General features: G+C 39.6%; 1 protein-coding gene across 1 annotated transcript; it reads right to left on the bottom strand.

Moving 5' to 3' along the window:
- Window positions 1–1,899: 1,899 nt before the first annotated feature.
- Window positions 1,900–14,300, bottom strand: trpv4 (transient receptor potential cation channel subfamily V member 4). The gene is made up of 19 exons (XM_020705949.2): window positions 14,225–14,300; window positions 13,674–13,767; window positions 13,460–13,591; window positions 12,305–12,387; window positions 11,559–12,001; window positions 10,894–11,069; window positions 8,859–9,011; window positions 8,109–8,249; window positions 6,593–6,891; window positions 6,316–6,495; window positions 6,085–6,243; window positions 5,357–5,449; window positions 5,173–5,246; window positions 4,691–4,856; window positions 4,548–4,614; window positions 4,163–4,467; window positions 3,799–3,926; window positions 2,989–3,110; window positions 1,900–2,883 (listed from the first exon to the last, which is right to left on the bottom strand). The coding sequence occupies exons 4-19, from the start codon at window positions 12,311–12,313 to the stop codon at window positions 2,783–2,785; spliced, it is 2,616 nt and encodes an 871-aa protein (XP_020561608.1). The 5' UTR covers window positions 12,314–12,387; window positions 13,460–13,591; window positions 13,674–13,767; window positions 14,225–14,300; the 3' UTR covers window positions 1,900–2,782.
- Window positions 14,301–14,577: the final 277 nt, after the last annotated feature.

Below are 14,577 nucleotides of genomic sequence, written 5' to 3'. Positions count from 1 at the left end.
CGTGTGTTACTGCGAGACTGCACACTGATTTCATACACACTTGCTCAGACAGAAAAAGAGCTCTGTGGAGCAGAAATGCTCCTCTTATTAGCAAAACTCATTCACCTGCACGCCACATTGAGTCCTTGGCAATTCCACAATAAATCATGAGAGATGCCTACAGAGGCCAAGCAGCAGACTGAAACTCTGCCACGGCCGTGCCCTCGCCTGTCAGTTTAGACACTCTGAATCATTTTGGGTTCAGCAGCCTCGTTTCATCTTTGATGAACTGAAAGGTCATCTCACACACCACCTGACCAATATGTCTCTGGCTCCTCTTCTCCCAGGGCTTTCAGTTATTGTTCATTCCATTTAGAAATGTCACAGCTTTGTCAAATATTTCACTCGGGATCATCAACAGAACCATTTCAAAGATGATAATTAGCACCGTACTAAGACAGCAAAGTGCACTCTCTTCAGCAGTTACAGTGATCCATTTGATTTAATATATTAGTTGTGGACCTGATAGGAGGCTGAGTAATGCCAGTTTCCTTCTCTGTGTCAGACTGCTGGACATGAGGCAGACAATGAATGTGTTATTTAAAGCCGACCGCCAGCTTCAAGTGTTGTTTGGTGAATAAAGGATGAGTTGGCACCAAGTGTAGCTCCGTATTCACTTCAGGCTCATCCGCATAAACCCTTTAAAACCTAACTGGCTGAACAATAGCTGAACAATTTGTACAGCCAATGCCTAAGTTAGTTAGTGTAGCTGAGACCTCATGGCCCACTCTGTCCACTTTCCCTTACATCTAGTCACAAATTAAATACTGCTACTTCATGATTTTGCTCGACTGAGTTTGTTTGGACTTACATTGTAGCAAGCCCATGCCTGCTGGAGGCAAACTAGCCATTTTGTTAACAGGTCACACTTTGTGTGCAAGCGTGTGGTTCAAGAGTTGCTGACAGTGACACTTGCAGGACCAAACCCTGCCCTACTTATCGGGCTGCAGGGAGGAGGGCAGGCCAAGTTGTCAGCAGCGCTAGGTGCTCACTGCTCAGATAAACCTGGGGGATTAGTGGCCCAGTTAAAGTTGGGGCAAAGAGGATTACCCTCTTCGCGGAGGTGATGAGAGATTCCCTGTGTCCTTCAACGCTACTGGCCTTCGAGAGGAAAGAAAGGGGGAGGATGGGAGATGAGGGGTGAAGCCCATGCTGTCATTAGTGAGAAGCACTATCTTTGCAGAGGAAAAGTGAGGTGAAATGATGGGGGCCAAAGGTAATGAACCTATTTAGAAATCAATGCCAGTTTGTTGTCTCATTAGGAAGCCAAATGTCCATAATTAGATAGACAGACTGCAGATAGACGACCGTGTGTGTGAGAGCGTGTGTGTTGTACTTGTATTCATTACTTCTTGGGACAAATTCTGATATAATGGACAATATTGTGAGAACTTGCATCTTTAAAGGGACATTTGACTCATAATTGTGAAAAGGAAACCAAATTTCAGGCTCCTGGTATGGGCTAGTCAGAATTGGAGGGTTTAGACACTAATTGGATAAAGGTAATATGTATTTTAAGGTTATGGTTAAGGTGAAAATAAAATCAAAGAAATAAATTGACTACAACAATACCGATTTATACAGGTGTAGACACCTGTGTGTATACAAAAGACAGGCCCATGTGCAAAGTAGAAGAGAAGTTTGGGGCTCTCCTGCCATCATTTGGTCAAAAATAGAATTGCAGTACAGAAAGCAGGAATGTACAGTGCAACTAACATGTAAAACAAATTGTATATCTTTAGGTAAATGGACTTTGGAAATGCTGAAGCAAAGACTTTGTTCACAAATTTATTATATAAATCCCTCCGAATGTTTTGATTTTACTTGTCATTTGTAACTTGTGATTGACAAAATCACAAATGGACTTTTGGTTTGTTTTATTTTAAAACTCATTTAAAAAAACGTATTTACATTTAATAAGAAAATTCCATAATAATAGTTATTTGTGCAAGAATTCACAAACATATTTAAAAAAAGGCATGGATTTTCAGGAAATGTTACATCTTGAAAAAAATGGCCTGTGGCCTTCAGCAGTAGTGAATATGTAAAATAAAAAAAACATGACAAGGGACACAAGAACACACAAATTCCATATGTAGTTATTGTGGATAAAAATGATGCATAGGGCAAAGAGCCAATTATGATGGAAACACTGCAGCAAATGGGGGAAAGTGCATAATGGCAAGGACTGAGAGTTGATTATGCAAATACCCCAGCTGCAAAGGAACAAAAACTCTGCAAATTCAAAGACAAACCGGAACAAGCAAGGCTATTGTTTTGAATTTGCATATTTGTTTGACAAGTATAGCCTGCTCATCGTGCCCATCGTATTCAAAAACACGGTGCTTGTATTCATAGAATATTACCAACATCAGAAATTGGCACAGACCATTGTTTTAGTTTAAAAAAGCAGCACTGCTTGTGGTGAGAGCCTTTCGTATTAATGTATTTTAAATACAAATTTCGGTAATTTTTTTCTAAAATTGAGTCTCAAGCACTTTAGACGTTACTTTCTACTTATACTTCAGCTATTATTATTGTCATATAATTAAACCATAGGAACCCTGGGAATGTAGAATAGTTATGCTTGAAATCCCTGAGTGATGGCCAGTTGATGTCTGACACACTGAACCACAACACTGGTTTTTACTTTCAGGTGAATATAATCCCTTTCTTAACTATTCTGCATTTCAGTGTGACATCTGTTTATGCAACAAGAGGAGCACTGATCCAGTGCAGGTTATCAATTTCGTGTCGTCAACGGCTCCATCTCCACCACCAGGTCATGGGGTTGAGGACTCTTACTTAACTCCATCACCCGCGGGACCACGGTGGTCCAGCGATCTGCAGGAGTGAAAATAGATTGTTTTGGTTAAAAAGAAAAAAACAATATAACAGTGGTCCACAAGCAAAGACAAGTCAAAGTCAATAAATTTGAGAAAATCTCACCTCTCCTTAAGCCTTTGACACTCTGCCGCAGCCCGTTGGTTTGACTGGTGTCACTTCTGCCTGGGTCCTCATTGATTATTGCAAGATTCTGATTCCAGTGACACCAGTTTACTTCATCCACTCTAAAGTGAAACATTAATAGTTTATGCAGGTCATTCAAACTGAGATGTTTATTGAAATCTACTTGTTCAGACTGCATACTTTTACTTTAATATATAGAGCTATCTATTATTCTAAACTAAAAAAGGGACCATCTGCTGTGCAGCATAGGATGCATCTATCTTTTGCTGCACATGAGACTGGAATGACATAAAAACAATTTGGGTTTGTCAAGGGTAAATATCAAGCATTTGCATGAATTTAACCAACTCTGCATTGTCATACATCACTCAACCTTTTTATACCACGTGGTGAATAGTAGGGCTGAGTATTACTGCCTAACAACTGAAGAGAATCAATATTGATTTAGAAACTCACAGCTCTATTTCATTCCAAAATGTAATGCAATCAAATGCTGATTTATTTCAGCAATTTCCAATTCGAGACCAACTTTTTTTTTTATCATGAACAAGTTTTCACATAACTTACAATTTAAACTGAACAGAGGAGGAACTTTCATTCACAAAATTTACATTAAAAATCAACAGAAAAACTAAAATTGAAAAATTGCTTTCAAATAAAAGCAATTTATGGATCTGATGAATTGAAATGGCATTGTCTAAGTACCATTTCATTTAATCTTATAATGTTTTTAAGCCAGGCTCTAAAAAAAGGTACAAGTATTTTGAAATTTAGCAAGCTATCAAATACCTGAAACACCAGCGTCGATCCGGTGTGCCATCCAAATTCTTCCCAACCGTCACCATCTCACCAACTCGGAAAGACCTTCGTAGACAGACTGGGAATGAGTGCTCGATGTCCAGGATGGTTGTTGCCCACTGCAAGAAAACATTATGCAAAAGAAATTCTTATAAAAACTTCCAAGATAAATGTAAATAAAATATGTATTCCATATTTTTGAATATAGTATTCAAGTATAACAAACATTATAATTAGAGGTTCTTCTTGGGTTCAATCTAAATGTCTTTCAAATTTGATGTTGTACAATAGAACGGCAGAGCTCCATGGAATATTTCTGTTTTAACTGACGAACAAGATATCAACTCTTAATCACCTGAAGTTTCCAGATCTTTTTGCTTTCCTTGGACACCTGTCCCACAGTCTCCCCCATCAAAGCGATCAACATGTTCAGCAGCAACACAAAGGTGAGAATGATGTAAGTGACTAGGAGGATGAGGAAGACTTCTGGATACTGTGCACTGTTGATCATTTCCAGGTCTCCCATCCCAATGGTCAGCTTGAATAGATCTAAGAGGAAAGTGCTGAATGTGCCTGGCTCTCTGCATTTGGGGTAGGTGGGGCAGCCTCCTTCACACTCCGGCCCGGATGTGGGGCACACTGTCAGCAGGGACACCAGGGCTGTGGGATGGGAAAACATATATGGTTATTTTCAAGAATATTTAAAAGGTTGTTAAGCAAGATGGCTGGACTTTGCTCACCGGAAGCATATCCAATCATGAAGAGTAAATATACCAACAGAAACCTGAAGATGTCTTTGAGGAGAATCTACAACACAGAAGAAGAAACATTTGGAAAAGCTTTAAAGCTCTGCTCTACACTTTTTGATTGCTCATCTTTTAACCTTTTGGATCATGATGCTGTAGGTGCCAGTGAGCTTCAGGCCTCTGGTGAAGTAAAGAGTGTTCATCCAGCCCAGCACCAGAGCAAACACCATCACAGAGACATATGCCTTAATGCCAGACAGGTACAGAGCAGCTGTGATGATTATCAGGATAGAGTAGATGAAGCTAAAGAGAACAGAGGAGAATTTGATCAATGAAAAATTTCTACTTCTGAAGAATCCAGGAAGAGGAAGTATCATTTGAAATTTGAACTGAATGTAGACATCACTCCTAATGATTCCAATTACCATGGATCACTAGAGTGCTCCAATGCTTTATGTTTGGATTGTGGCTTTAATTAAAGTTTTGTCCTATAAAACATGCCAGTGAAAAGGCTCAGAAGCTAATTAGAGGACTCAATTAGGAGGAAGCTAAATTTGCCCTGGATAAAATTTGTTAAGGCTTAAAGTAAGATCTGCGAAAGGAGATCATGGCAACTCACTACAGAAGTTGAAAGGATCCATCCATAACTAATGATTTCACCCCTGGGCGTTTTTTCAGGAAGAGGTCCTTAATCTGAAAGAACAAAATGGGAAACAGTTGTATCCCATAAAACAACGACACAGTAGTTATGGAACTAATTTAGGGAGGAAAAAAGAGGCAGTGAAGAACAAATTAAGGCTTACATTTGTGAGGAAGAAGAAAATTCCCGATGCCAGCGTGAAAATCTCTCCAACCATTCTCAAGTAGTCAGTAGATGTAGTGTACGGGAAAGGAGGCTGGAAGAGAACAGACTTTAGGGATCAATGAGGATCAAGAAATAAAGACGACTTCCTGAAAAAGAAGCCTAAAAATAAGATGCAGAACAGCAATATTCATGTAAATATTAATAAACAATGTTTTAACCCCTTGACGACAGATGAAGCAAATATGAATCACTTCAGCTCCACAATGACCTTAATTTAGCATCTAGTTCAAAGCAAAAACATAAGTGCTTTTTTTCATAGCTGGAAATAAATTGAGACATGAAGGGTTTAAGTGTTATTTAAAAAAATGAGGCCTTCCCTTGACTTTAAAAAAGTTTGGGCTATCATTTTAGTTAGGTCTTTCTGCAGTCTAAAGTGCAAGATTATGAGAAAATTTGTATTTCTGTGAAGTGTAGTGATTCAAATTTAAAAGTTACCATCCTTTGGCCACAAAATATTGAATATGTTGGTTTCAGACAGTCTCCTTGCAGTGGATTCCCCGTATCTTGTGATTTAGCAGACAGTTAGACGCATCGTTCATGCACAAAGAAACCAACCACATTACTGTCTTTGTCTGCATATTTTATGATTATTATAGCTGACATGAGAAAACCCTTAACTGTATATTTTGTGGTGGAAACCTTTCATCAATAAATTGTTACACCCACCTTTCCCTCAGTTGGATGGTAATAAGCCACTAAGGTGAAGATGATCATGGTGATGAGGTAGGATACCACACTGATGTAAAAAGTGACAGCTGCAAACTTCTGCCATTTGGCTCTCAGCAGCTCATTGATTGGCTCCACTGCCAGCATCTCATGGCAGTTCTGAAAAACAAAGAACAAAGGTTCAATCATTCTTTTTTTTTAATAGGGATTTTAATTCTGCACTTTAGCTACCTCATTGCGACTGTTGTAGACGAGGATTTCCAGGACAGACGGTTCCTCCCCACATGTTTCCAATGAAGACAGGTCATAGAGGGAGGAGTACACTGGACCGTAAGCCCAGTCCTTAAACTTACGTGAAAGATGACGAACTTCCTCATCTTTGATCTCACGCCTTATGATGTGTTGGAAAACCTAAAGGAAAAAAATGAAGGAATCTTCCTTTTTAACTTTCAATTAGGATAAAATGTTAATAAAAAAGATGTGCTTGTACTAATGTAGACACCCATACCCCTATCTTGCCAAGTTTGGCAGCCATCATAAGAGGGGTCAGGCCATCGTTGTTGGCCATTTTCTCCAGGTTGCACTCAGGGTAGAGCTTGGTACACTTAATTAGCAGCAGGTCGTACATCTTTGTAAGAAAACGAGTGTTGTCCTTGGTGTTGTCTGCAATGTGCACTAATGCGTGCAGCGCTGTATTTCCACGTGAATCCTGGCGCCGCAGGTCGGCCTTCTTGTGTGGATTCTCTGTCAGGTAATTCACTATGTTGGGCTGATTAGTGCACGCAGCCAGTGAAAGGGGCAGCTCACCTGGGCAAATAGGGGGGGACAGGGGTGCTTGCATTTAAGATCACAGAGCACGGCAAGTTCTTTGGATTAAAAACAAACAAAATCAACAGGAGAGTTCATCTGTAGATTTTTACAAAGCACGCTCTCCATGGATCAAAGATCCGCCGTAAACGTCTGCCATGAAAGCAGCACAATTAGCAGTTGTTTAATGGAAGGGTGCAAGGGGGCCAGAGTGCCAAAAGCAGCTGCTGGAAAGAGCTGTTGCCATGGGTGACAGATTACTTTGTCACCTTCCATAGTAACGCTCCTCTTCATGGATTTGCACAGGTGCATGCAAAGTTAGATTGAGCCGAAATCCCATTAGCCATCAGCCCTGCCAGAACCCTGTTTACCTCACCGCAAAGCTCCACAGCAAATTACTCACTGTGCTTGGACACCAGGGGACTTAGAAATGACAACTGTACTAAGTGAAAATAAAAATCAATTCCTTCATGTAGATATGACTCGTAATATTTAAAAGAAGATAAGTCTTCACACAAATGCATTCAAAAACTAAATAGAGCCAAATATGTGCGTTTTTTTTTTTCAAGAAGACAACAATTTGAAGAATTCTATGTTACAAGTATCATCAAAACATTTAAATGACATGAAAATGCTCTGTGAATGAAATGATTTTAGCAGGGGCAACAGCAGCCACCAGAGGGAAGTATTGGGCTTAAACTATTAGCTGAAAATGTCTCCCCCTATTTGTTTTAAGGTCACAGAGGCTCTTCCCATCCGTAGAGGATGTTTACTTTTCCAAACTACAGAACACAGACACCTTTCACTGGGCTGAACATGCTGCTTTTCATGTGTTCTAGGACATTTCTGATGAGTCAAATTCTTAAAAGAGTTAAATTATAAGGTGGAGTTTTCAGTACCCTGAATTTCATAGTCACACCAAAAAGTAAAAAGGTGGTGGCTAAGGCCACTTCCTTTCTCTGTGGCAGTAACAAATTCCATGCTGTAATAGTTCAATCCTGGCTGCTGTTTTTCACTACAGAAAATACAGATGTCAAATTGTGTTGTGGGAGTGGAAACTTAAAGGCAGAGAGTGAGTTCATACATAAACCACGGCATCATTAATGCAGAAAGCACGGGGACAGCTGTCTGAAATTCATAATTATAATTACGGAATGCATAAAAGTTCAAGACTTTAACATTGTGCTGATTTTACACTGTTTTGGTGTTTTCTTTACCAAAGTAAAAGTAACCCCCCTCGTCTTTTGGCTCGAAGAAGCGCCCCCTTGCCTGGGCGTGGACATCTGCCCCCTTCTCCATCAGCAGTTCCACATAATGCTTACAGCGCCGCTCGATGGCGATGTGGAGCGCCGTCTGACCTGACAACACAATGCACAAGAGTTACAGCACGTCAAACTTCTGCTTTGTGTTGAGCAAAACCTAAACCAGATCTGTGTTCCGTAAATAACAAACCGAAGCACATAGATTGATTAAGCTGACAGCAAATTGATGCAATAACTGTGTGGAAATTTAGAGGCCAGACTGTTCTGTACTGGAAAATACACAGTTCAGAACCAGCAGGTTCTGCACGGTTGGGTTCCAATTTTTTTTTATATATACAGATTTGTGGAGTTAAAACACAAAAACATACACCTTATATTTTATATATTCAATGCAAAGTTTCTGAATAGTTTCTTTAAGATCCAAAATAGAAGAAGGATTTCCTCCTGTCTCGGAATCAATCATAGCTTTCAAACAAATGGAGTCTGGATCTACTCATTTACAGGGAGTAGACATACATTTGTAAATGCATTCCTTTTTCCGCAGATGGAGTTTCTTCGGCTGGCTGGCCAGCAGACAGCAACCCTCAATAAAAGATAAGTATTTGCCAGCTTCACTGGAAGATAACAGGGTAGCTGTCCTAAAAGCACTTACATTTCAATAAACCTCAAATAACCTTTATGTGTTCTGTCATGATTATTTAATACCTCTGTAGTAGACATCCCTGAAGGGTGTGTTAATGAACTCTCTGAGATTTCCAGTCTTCTCTGCAATGTCCACCAGCAGTGGGATGGTGTTGTTCCGACCTCCATAAAGGTTCAGCAGGGCTTTAGGCAGGCAGGTCTTACCGGTGGATGGTTCTGTTTCACAGATGAGATACAAACCAATCAACTTCTTCATAAGGTGCAGAGCAGAATGGCTTAAAGTAATGACTGTTCATAAGTCCCGCCCACAAATGAAGATCAGCTGCTGTTACTGTTTTTCTTGTGAGGTTACAAATGGTTCCTTATACACATCATGGGTGCTGGTGGTTGCCAAGGTCACCCTCTTGTGTTCTTCAAGCCCAGAATGTTTTAGTCTCATATGTCAATAAACAGTTCTCTATATTCTTGTTGCCAGTTATGTGATATTTCAAACTGAGGATAAGTCGGCTTTGTGCTGCCAGATGTTATGTTACGCTGAATGTGCATGCTCTTTTCCTGCGTACACTCCTTAAAGCTACAAGTGAACTCTCTTTGCTCACTTTAACTAAAAAGTCACTTGTTGGTCACATTTGCTTCGATGTTCAGTCATTTGTGAGAGGAAGAGGAGGAGGGGACCCTGCACTGATCTCATGCTGACTGTTTAGCAACACCAGCTCATCTATCCTGTAGGAAAAACTTTTAATTGATATTTTTGTCTCACTCTGGGGCGCATTGGCTCTACGATCATTCAAAGGGTGGCAAATGAACTAGGAAAAAAATTGAAAATATTGGAAAAACAGAGTACACAGACTTTTCTAATAAATATTTGGGAGTAATATCAAAAGCTCAAACATAAACTATATGTCAAAAAGGTAGTAGTTTAGCTGAAAGTATGGAGCAATTAACCCTATATAATCATCGTATCGTATTTCATACACACATTTCTGAGACCCCCTATCTCATTAGCATGATCCAAACTTTCCTTTTATATACTTTCCATTGTATATAATTTGCTCCATGTTTTCTTCCCTATAATGCATTATACCTAATGCAGAACAACATTAACAAAGAACAGGTTACTTTTATCAGGATGACCAATATTTGGAAGCCATCACAGTACAGCTATGTTCTGTCAGCGTTACTATATGGGGCAGAGGGCTAGAGAATGACACAGCAAGCTTTGACAAAACTCTCCGACTTCCACACCAGAAATTTGAGGAGGATCTTAAGAATTTTCTGGCCCCAAAAGGTTTCCAACGAGATCTATTGTTATGTTGCAATCAAGAAGACACGTCAACAATTATCTTCAAAAGACACTGGAAATAGATTGGACATGTTCTGAGGGAAGAAAACACAATCATTAAGATACCACGACACTGGATACCAAATGAAAAAAAAAAAAAAGACAGCCCAAGATCACCTGGCAAACAGTAGAACAACTCATCTATTCATTCCTTTAAAAAACGATTTATTTTATTGAAATAGTTCATAATTTGTTAATAATTAATTATTTATAATACAGTTACACCATGTTAAAAATCAAATTGGGAAGACAGTAATAAGGGTTTTTTCCTGAACGCCCTCGTCAATATTTTAACATGTTAAACTAACATTGTTGATAGCAAATACTTACTATATTGCGTATCATAATGAATACTATGTATGTACAGTATATACATATGTCATTTTTTGTGATTTTCATCAAATGGTTTAAAAAAAAACATCTTTACTGCAAAAAATTAGAATTTTCTGTCCATTTCTTTAATGTAGTGGGCTTTACAGGGTTAAGTCCCTCACAGTTTCTCCAGTTTGCTGTGGTTTTTCTCTCCTTTCTGCCATCAGCCCGAAGAGACTTCTTCAACACAAAAGAAGCTTCTCTAGAGCAGGACAAAAGTTCACATCCCTTCACATTTTTACATTTGACAAAAGATTAAAGGTAAAAATTCGTTTCTACTTCCAAACGGAGACAGGGTCAAAGTTTAGGACAGAAGCAGCATATGAGATTTACTTGGATCTTAAAGTGTTTTTTTTGTTCTTAATGAGGATCTTACAGACTCACCTCTAAACTCCTCATCGGTTAACCTCTTCTCGTGAACTTGCAGGTACTCCAACAGGCCCTCGAGGTCCTCTGGGTCTCCACGTGACACACAGTCAAATAGCAGAATGCGGTTGAATATTTTCATTACTTTAGGTGGGTCAGGGTTTGGAACGATGTCACAGGATGCTTCAGTTTTGCTACATGGATGCAGGAAAAAAAATCATTTCAGATGTTTTGTCTTTTTTTTATTTGCACTTCAGGGAAAGATGAAAAAGCAGAACTGAGATGATAAATGTTCTTTGACAAAAGAAGATGAAATAATCAGATGCAGGAGACACAGTCTTTTCTACCAACATCAGCACCACTGTTGCTTTGATCAATGAGCGCCTGTGTATGAGAGGCAGGTAGAGCAGCCAGGAAACACAGCAACCTAAACATTAGCTAAACGGCTGCAGGGACCAACAACATGCTCTCTGTCAGGTCAGGGAGTGGGATGAATGGAGGTTGAAAGGAGGCCTGCTGAGCCAACACTGTGTGCATGTGTGTGTGACTCCTCTGTCTGTTCACAAAATTCAAGTTTTTATGACATTATTTTTCCCAAACTAGAAAGTTTACCCTTGGAAAAAAAGGAGACAAGCTTTTAACTGTAAATAAGGGAAATGAGCTAAAGGAGAGGTTATTCTCACCCTCTTGGGAGCTTTTTGCGACGTTTCTTCTGGTTACTAGAATTTCCATAGGTGCCATAGTCAAATAGTGAGTCCATTGGAGCTTTTTTAGGGGCTGGAACAACATTTGATTCATATATGGTGGCCTCAAACAGGTCCATTGGGTGGGAGATGCCCTTCCTGAAAGCACCCTGAAACTTTGTCCTCAGGTTCTGTCTGCTGTCTGCAGGGTTGCCAGGCTGGACCAGCTCCAAGGCGGATTCCTGGCTAGTGTCCTGAGCGGACTGGGAGCCATCCTCACTTTCAAACAGCTGTGAGAGCTCTGAGAGCGGGAAGGCAGCTTCTCCCTCTGCCTGAGCAGCATCTCCCTCTTTACAGTCCTCTGATGCAGCAGATCCAGCAGAGCCAAGAGTGTCTGCTCGTGAAAAGGCAAGATGGCACCTTCTGAGGAGAGCAGAACGGCCCTGAAAGGGTGAAGCAAACTTTTCTAAATAAGATGCATTTCCTTTAGGGGGTCAAAGACAAAAATCTTGCTTATCTAGAAAAAAGAAGCCAACTCTGACCAACAAGCCATGTAACAGAAAATAAAATGAAGCATGCGTCATTGTATACATGACAAGATTTGTGTTTTATCTAAAAATATTACACATTAAGTGAATCAAAGAATGAAAATTTAAAAGAAGAGAAAAACACTTTCCCATTATTATAAGCTAACTTATTTTATTTTAAAGTTATGCATCTGACAATGACATTTTGTATTTCTGTACCTCATTCATCCTTTTAATCACAGATTGTTGGTCAAACTCCTCTTCAGGGGAATTTGGGAGTGAAGCTGGAACATTCGAGCTCTCTGTGAAAACAGGAGACACTGCTTTATAACATTTCTGACAATACAACGTACACACATGGACATGTGTATCTTACAGTACTGATGAAAGAGGAGGATGATTTAACAATCATGATTTTCTTTATATGTGTCATCATGAGAAAAATGTTGCAATAACATGTTAAAAACACCAAAACACAATTATCATTGGAGTGGTTCTTTAATGCACTCCAATGACAAGCCTGAGCGTTTAATGGTCAGAAGCCCAGCTTTTCTCTATAACACAGTAGCAAACAATAAAAGTTGAATTTGAAAGCCAAAATCATCACAAATTTTTCTCAACACAAAAATGTCACCTAAACACTGAACCGCTACTTCACATCCTCTTGATAATTATCTATTTCATCTACTTTTCTTTACGATAAGCAAACTTCCTCTCAAACCAGTCTTTCCTGCCCTCGGGTGTGTGACCTGGCAGCCTGGACTGATGAGGCTGTGTTCGGGAGGGACTATGGGGAGCTGGGGGTCTCAGGAAAGGAAGAGGAGTGACTCACAGTGCTGTTTGGCACTGGGGATTATCATGCCTTCACACATCAGCAGGCATCCGACAGTGAAAGAAGGGAGGAGAAAAATAACAAAGGCCACCCTTGATAAACTGTTATAACAAACTAAATAGAAAGAAATACAATATATTACACTGATTTCATGAAATATAGGGAACGCTGAACTCAATGCCCACCATCGGATTCTTGAAAGGCAGATCAGTAAATGTGAGGGGAAGTATTGATAATGAATGATCCTAATATTCCTCTAATGATGAGCTTCCTCCTGCTCTGCAACTGCTGATGTGACATAATCCAGAAGAGGAGGGGTTGAGAGGAAAAAGACATCCCAAAAGCTATGTAGTTAGTACAAATACAATAGACTCAAATAAAATTAACACAGACAATATTTTTTAACCATCAAATAGTATAAACGTTGTTGCAACTCAAAAACTTCACTAACTTTATATTTTATTCTTTCCTTTGCTAGGCCTTTACTTTTTATTTATTTTCAAAAAAAAATGTTTATAAACAAAAGCAATCAGAATACTTACTTTGCAGTTAACAGTTGATGCGTGTCTTAACTTGCCGGCTTCCCTCTTAGTTTGAATCCTCTCTGCCGTCCGCTCACGCGCTCCCAGACTAGGTTTTCGGCTTCAGTTTAACTCCAGCTGAAAGTGAATAATCTGAAAGTTTCATGAGCCCAACATCAGAACAACGAACGCCTTCAACTAATTCTGGGTGGGACAACTCCAAGCTAAGCACCACCTTGGCTGGAGGACAGGGGCAACACGGAAGTGTGACTTGCAGTACCACTTATGGCCGATAGAGTGTGCCAGACTCTTTCCATGAAAACTCTTTCCTAGAAAAAGAAAAACAGGTTTCTGCAATAAACTCACAAACCGTGGTAGGAGGAACGATAGTTTCACACGCTTAAGAAAAAAAAAAGAATACTTTCGCCGGTATGATGACCAATACTTTCATTTTCTCTGAGACACTTCACCATGCTAAATTAAAATAATAAAGGCGAGTCCACAGAGTGGCCCCAGTCAACAAACACCGCTGCGCGGTGGGGGTGGTTGCAAAAAAGCAGTTTTCCACCTATCGAGATCTGAAGAATGTTTGCTAAACACCTGAAAAAGAATGGAGGGTGTGGTAGAAATGCAACAAAAATCAGTGTGTTCACACACAAACCCAAACTAATTGTCTTAGTTTGTTCTTTCATTCTGTTACGTTTATGTTTTTTTTTTCATCATGTTTATTCCTGGATTTATTTTTTAAAATTCCTGAGTTTCTTTCTGCGAAGTTGTTATATTTACTTGAGTTCATTGCTGGCCCTTCAAAGGCCCAGGGCCTGTTCCACAAAGCATGTTCAACAAACTCTGATGGAAAGCTTTCTGAATTTTTCTAGGACCACTTGCTTCATTTAAATTTTGTTCACACCTGGTGTCAGTTTCATTTCCCACAGCTGCTCCTTATTTACAATTAGTTTTCATCAGTCTCTATCCATTAATCTATCAATACCTGGTTTAACCTAATTCGGGTCATGAGTACCGTAAGGCTGCAGCCTTTTCCCGTCTTTAGAGGAAAGTGGACTTTCATTGTGCAGTTTAAGATTTTCAATTAACTTATCAAACATATTTGTTCTTCAGGACGCCAGACTTTGTATACT

Source organism: Oryzias latipes, chromosome 9 (assembly GCF_002234675.1).
Source record: "Oryzias latipes chromosome 9, ASM223467v1".
NCBI classification, from domain to species: domain Eukaryota; kingdom Metazoa; phylum Chordata; class Actinopteri; order Beloniformes; family Adrianichthyidae; genus Oryzias; species Oryzias latipes.
This window is presented reverse-complemented; position numbering and strand designations above follow the sequence as displayed.

What these genes read in the sequence shown, in the direction of transcription:
- trpv4 (XM_020705949.2), bottom strand. An exon ending in CCAAACTTGGCAAGATAGGG is followed by an intron (nt 6,496 to 6,592) that starts GTATGGGTGTCT and finishes TTTTTCCTTTAG; the next exon opens with GTTTTCCAACACATCATAAG. An exon ending in GATCGACGCTGGTGTTTCAG is followed by an intron (nt 3,111 to 3,798) that starts GTATTTGATAGC and finishes GTTTCACTTTAG; the next exon opens with AGTGGATGAAGTAAACTGGT.